The sequence below is a fragment of the Hyaena hyaena genome, unplaced genomic scaffold (genome assembly GCF_003009895.1).
Source record: "Hyaena hyaena isolate Hyena2069 unplaced genomic scaffold, ASM300989v1 scaffold_812, whole genome shotgun sequence".
NCBI lineage: Eukaryota > Metazoa > Chordata > Mammalia > Carnivora > Hyaenidae > Hyaena > Hyaena hyaena.
The window spans coordinates 359,606-364,997 of record NW_024081443.1 but is presented as its reverse complement, the minus strand read 5'-3'; the positions used below and the strand labels follow the sequence as shown (position 1 = coordinate 364,997).

The following is a 5,392-nucleotide window of genomic DNA, read 5'->3' as shown; positions in this document are numbered from 1 at the left end:
TTATTTTGAGAGAGAGAGAGAGAAAGAGAGTGAGTGAGCAAGGGAGGGCGGAGCAGAGAGTCCCAAGCAGGTTCCATAATTAGCGTGGAGACAGACTTGAGGCTTGATCTCGAATGGTGAGATCATGACCTGGGCCGAAATCAAGAGTCAGATGCTCAACAGACAGCCCCCCAGGCGTCCCTGTTTTCCCTTTAATATTTTTTTATGTCTTTATTTTATTTTGAGAGACAGAGACAGAGAGCGAACGGAGGAGGAGCAGAGAGAGAGGGAGACACAGAATCTGAAGCAGGCTCCAGGCTCTGGGCTGTCAGCACAGAGCCCAACGCGGGGCTTAAACCCATGGACGGTGAGATCATGACCTGAACCAAAGTCAGCCGCTTAACCGACTGAGCCACCCAGACACCCCCCTGTTTTCCCTTTAAAACAGCCCATCAAACTCTTTCAGTGTATTAAACAATATGCAAGATGATGGAGAAGAGAAACTAGGGAAATTAGAAATCTGGGGGAAGTGTGATAAAGCAATAGAGACCCTTGAAATTTAACACTACCTGGAGGTATCATTATACTTGCTTGTCACTCTTACCAGTGGAAGCTCATGTATGCTATATAGAAGAGCCAAATAAATTAATCCAGAGAGTTTAATGCAGATCCAATCTGGAAATAAATTAGGTCCTTTCAAATTGATTACAGAATGTTACGCTAAATGGTAGTTTATGAAGTATATTCACTTTGCAAAGTTGTATGTACAAATATGATTATATCTGGGACAAAACAAATACCCTGAATTGAAGTAATGCTTCGAGAGCTGAAGGCAATCAGAGAGATTATATCATCCACCAGAAGCCCAGAGGGATTAATGATTTGCCTAAGGTTATACAGATAATAAGTGGATATTCCAGATTTTAGCCAGGCTTTCTTGAGCTCAAGTTGAAGGAAGGGTGCCTCTTCTATAGGATGCATGCAGACAACTTATTATAATGATAATAATAATAACAGGAACAAATTAATGAGTACACACGAATTAGTGAGTCAGGTACTCTGCTCTGTACGTATAACACCTTGTCTCACACTCTCATACTTCTAGATGAGGTATGTCTCATTATCCCCATTTCATAGATTGAATGACTGAGACTCAGTGTTTGTGACTGTGCAAAAAGTTACCCAGCTAGCAAATGCTGAGCGCTGGGGTCTAGTCTCCCTCTTGAATGAGGATTCAAGAATGAGCACTCTTTCCACCGGACCCACTGCTTCAACCAAGGGGACCAAACATGACATCTTTGGCTGTTTTTTCCTTTGAAATCACTATTTTAGGCTCCTACAATGAGGCTACATGGCCTCATTTCCACATGGGCAAAAGAAAGTAATATCATTCTGCAGATTTTCAGCTCCCACATTCAAAGGAAGAGGCCTTGGAATGGTATATTGCCTAATGTTCTTAAAGAGTAACTAGTTGACTCTTAATAAAACCAAGGGTAAACAATCTCCCAAATTATTAAAACATTACTGTTTTAGCCTATGTAGGCCATGGATTCAAGATCATGAACTTAAAATCAAAATCCACAGGGCCACATCCAAGTGGATGAAAAGGGACCATTAAGTCTGGTGCTCTTTAAATTAATACTTTGAGGTAAACTAGAAGGATTATAGAACATTACTATTTATTTAATGTTTCATTCTATTTGAAAGAGAAACTCCCAAATGTTCAATACTACCCTGTATTTAAAAGTTAAAAATATACTGGAAATGGATGGAGTCATGGTAGCACAGAGCACTTTGGGGGCGGACATCTACAATCATAGTATAGTGTCATAGCAAAATATTTCAGATTTTACCAGCTGAACTGTTCAATGGTTGCTGTATTAGAAGCATTAGTTCCAAAGCAAAATGAGGCAATTTTATGGTTAACTGTTTGTTTGGAAACTTCTTTTATTAAAAAAAGATTTTTAATAACGCTATTTGCAACACAGGTGCGGTAATACTCAATAAAGTATCGTGTACTTGATATAGTGAACTTAGGAATGTAACAGTCCATCTAGACGCTGCCCCTCCCCTTCTCCATCAGATACCCTGGTAGCAAAATGTAAATACCCTTTTAAAAAATAAAGAGGCCTTTGGGCTGTTGGAGCAGTGTGGGGTTGGGGCAAGGAAAGTGCTCTCTTCTGACATACTCCTGCTTCTGGCTTTGACTTCCTCTAGAAAGATCAGTTCTCATAGAAAGGACAGTCCCTTCTATGCTCCCCAAAAGCACAGGAGAAAGGAAGCTTGTCATTCACAAGCAGCTATGGACAAAACCAGCAGCAGAGTACAGGGGTACGGACATGAAAGGGGGAGAGAAGTTGGAGTAAAGTGCACAGTTACTGTCAAAAATATATTATTTTGATCCTAAGAAAATTAAGAGAATTTTATCTAATGAACTAGATTGCTGACTTTTTAATACATTTGGTTTTCATGGAACGTACAATCACCATCGGACATAAAAGACTAGTTAGCTTTTTTTTAAAAAAAAATTTTGCTTGGAGTTATCTACAGGAATCTTGTGAACACAATTCAAGGATAACATTCTGCAGCTCTTTGGGTATTGGACGATTTCCTCGGATGAGTCCACAAGGAAAGAGGGAAATGTTAAATTCGCCGATTCAAGTGGGCATTTCCCCAATTTTCTCACTCCTTTCCCCCATCTTGCTCCCGCTTGCCCTAAATGCCAGTACTTTCCAGTTCTCCATCCTCTACCCCTATGGCATGAGACCGGGAAATCATAAAGAGTTTCTCCTTGTTTGTAAACTGCCTCTGCACCGGCTGAGGTGGCTGGGCCTCACATGGCCCTTGGTCGGGATCCTCCGGGGGACTCGGCTCCGCACCCGGGGCCGTGGCGGCCTCACAGTCTGGACTTTTACTGGCTACTGCTTCCACAACTGACTCCAAAGAGGTGCCAGCCTCCCGCAGGGGACTGTAGCCCTTATTGCAGCAGGAAGGGTCATCCGACTGGGAGCTCGGCGAGTCCGGCCTGGCGGGGGGCGAGTCCTCCAGCCGCAGGGGCGGGGACTGGGAGGCGGCTTGGGCTAGAAGGCTCGAGTCCAGCTCCGCGCTGAGCGGGGAGGGTGGGGGCTCCGGGGACGGCGGCGCCCGGTAGTCCGGGAGCCCGCTGGTGCTGCGGCGCCGCAGGGCCGCGTACCTGCCGGTCCTGGGCAGGCGGCCACCCTGCCCCCTGGCGGTGCGCGCCGCCGCCGCCGCCGCGCCCTCGGGCTCCTCCAGCTCGCTCGGCGCCCAACGCGAGCAGCCCGGGGCGCCGCGGAGGTCGGTCAAGCTCAGGTCGAGCTCGCCGCGCGGGATCTCCCAGGAGCCGCGTTCCCCAGGCGGCCTCCGCCAGCTGCAGCTAGCGCCCTCCTCATCCCCGTCCCCGTCCCCGTCCCCGTCGCGGTCCCCTTGCAAGGGTAGCAACGCGAAGGCGCTGAGCGAGGAGCCCACGAGGGAGCTGGCGGTGCTCTGGCGCCCCCAGCTCTCGGGCGGGCTGCAGGGCGCCGGGTGGCTGGCGCTGCTGCTGGCGGCGGCGGCCCGGCGACGGCCAGCCACGCCCGAGCGCTCGCCGTAGATGCTGTACACGGCCTCCGGCAGGCTCGCGGGCTCCCGCGGGCAGCGCGGGGAAGAGGCCAGGTCCGGCGGGGACGCGGCGCCCTTGGCCCCGCCGCCGCCCCCGCCGAGAGCCGCGGCGTGAGGCCACGAGCCCCTGGCCAGCAACGCCGCCGCCCCGAAGGCGTCCCCGGCGCCGCCGCCGCAGCTCCCGGGCTTCAGCTCCAGCCCCCGCGACTGCACGTAGGTGAGGAAGCCGTTGAGTGGCGCGGCTCCGGGGGGCGCCGAGGTGGGCGCGGAGGACGAGGAGGCGGCGGCGGCGGCGGCGGCGGCGGCGGCGGCCGCCAGGTCTTTGGCGCGGAGGCTGTGCACGTCGATGACGGTGGAGTAGAGGTCCCGCAGGTTGATGATCTTGGTCTTCTTGTCTCGGTTCTCGTGGAGCACCGCGTTGGCGCAGATGAAGAGGAAGATGCCTATGCCCATGATGAGGGGCCCGAAGACCTTGAGCTTGTCAGAGTGCAGGTATCCGGAGAAGACGCGGAAGAAGAAACCCACGGACGTGGAGGCGGAGGCGGACGAAGGCGAGGCTGATCGCGCTGGGGGCGTGCTTCGGGGCGCGCCCACCGAACTGGAGTTGACAGCCCCCGAGGCTCCCAGGTGGCTCCTGGACCGGTTTTTGCTCCCACCGCTGCTGCTACTGGCCGCGGTCGGGACGCGGTGGCCGCTGCCTGCGGGCGGCAGCTGCCTACCCCCTTCCCTACTGGCCCCGTTGGCCTTGGGCCAGTAGCCCACCACCGCCATGGCTATGCCCACCAGCAGCACCAGGATCCCGCAGAGGGCGATGAGCCCCGAGATGGAGCACAGCTTTAGCTTGCCTTTCACCACCACCACGTCGTTCTTGCGCCTTTTCTTAGCTTTCCGTTTGCGTTTGGGGACCTGGCTTGGGGGACGGAGGGGATCTTGCTTTCTGGCGGAAATCCTCAGTAGGCCACCGGTGGCGATCATGGTGAGCCGGTGCCGTGCGGGGCAAGTCTCTGGGGCGGAGGCTTGAGTAGTGGGGGGCGCCAACTGCCCACTAACTGCTCCGTCACCTCCTCCTGCTGCAAAGCAGAGGAAGACAGTCAGAGGGTATAGGCTTGGCTGCAGCAACATCCCACGCGCTGCGACTTTCCCGCTCCCAGGTCTCATCACATGTGTACCCCTCAGCCCAGGGCTGTCCACTGACCGGAGCGCGAATGCACAGGCCAGGGGGTGGGGCAGATGGATTAGGGCCCGGAAACGCTGTAGCAATCACTGATAGGAGGTGATAAGACAATTTGAGAGAACGCCTACTCCCCCCCCGCCCTCCCCCCATCCCACACACCCTGTAGGTGATATTCCAGCAACACTCATTTCAAACCCTCCCAGCTGGCAGCTGGAGAGCTGACCATTAGTAGAAACTAGATGCGGGGGCTCAACGAGGTGGTTGAGGACTTTCCTGGCAAAAGCCTTTCCCTTTGTCCTGTGGGAATCGGCAGCTTGCCCAAGGGAGCGGTTCAGGAGGTTCAAGTCTCTAAGCAGAGGAATTTGTCAATGTTTAGTCCAAAGTCACTAAAACAGTCACAGAAGTTACTGTTTTATAAAGACAAAAGCAATTTTCATCACTGCATGAAAATGGAAGGTGACATACTGGTAGGTAGGTGGCTTATATACTGCAGATAATTAATGGAGAGCGCATTGTGGGGAGAACACCAGACCTACGTCAAACCTCTGACAATAAATCCCTTCACAAAGTTGTCTCCTACCTCTTGCTGTTCCCACAGAGAAAGGCAAGCAGCCTTTTCCT

The 5,392-nt window shown here is 52.7% G+C and overlaps 1 protein-coding gene across 1 annotated transcript; it reads right to left on the bottom strand.

The window, feature by feature from the left end:
* Positions 1-1,956: 1,956 nt before the first annotated feature.
* Positions 1,957-4,652, bottom strand: TMEM200C (transmembrane protein 200C). The gene has a single exon (XM_039219340.1). The coding sequence runs from the start codon at positions 4,570-4,572 to the stop codon at positions 2,695-2,697; it is 1,878 nt and encodes a 625-aa protein (XP_039075271.1). The 5' UTR covers positions 4,573-4,652; the 3' UTR covers positions 1,957-2,694.
* Between the last annotated feature and the right edge of the window lie 740 nt (positions 4,653-5,392).

Bases quoted from the DNA above. Each gene is read 5' to 3' on its own strand.
- TMEM200C (XM_039219340.1), bottom strand. From the start codon at position 4,572: ATGATCGCCACCGGTGGCCTACTGAGGATTTCCGCCAGAAAGCAAGAT.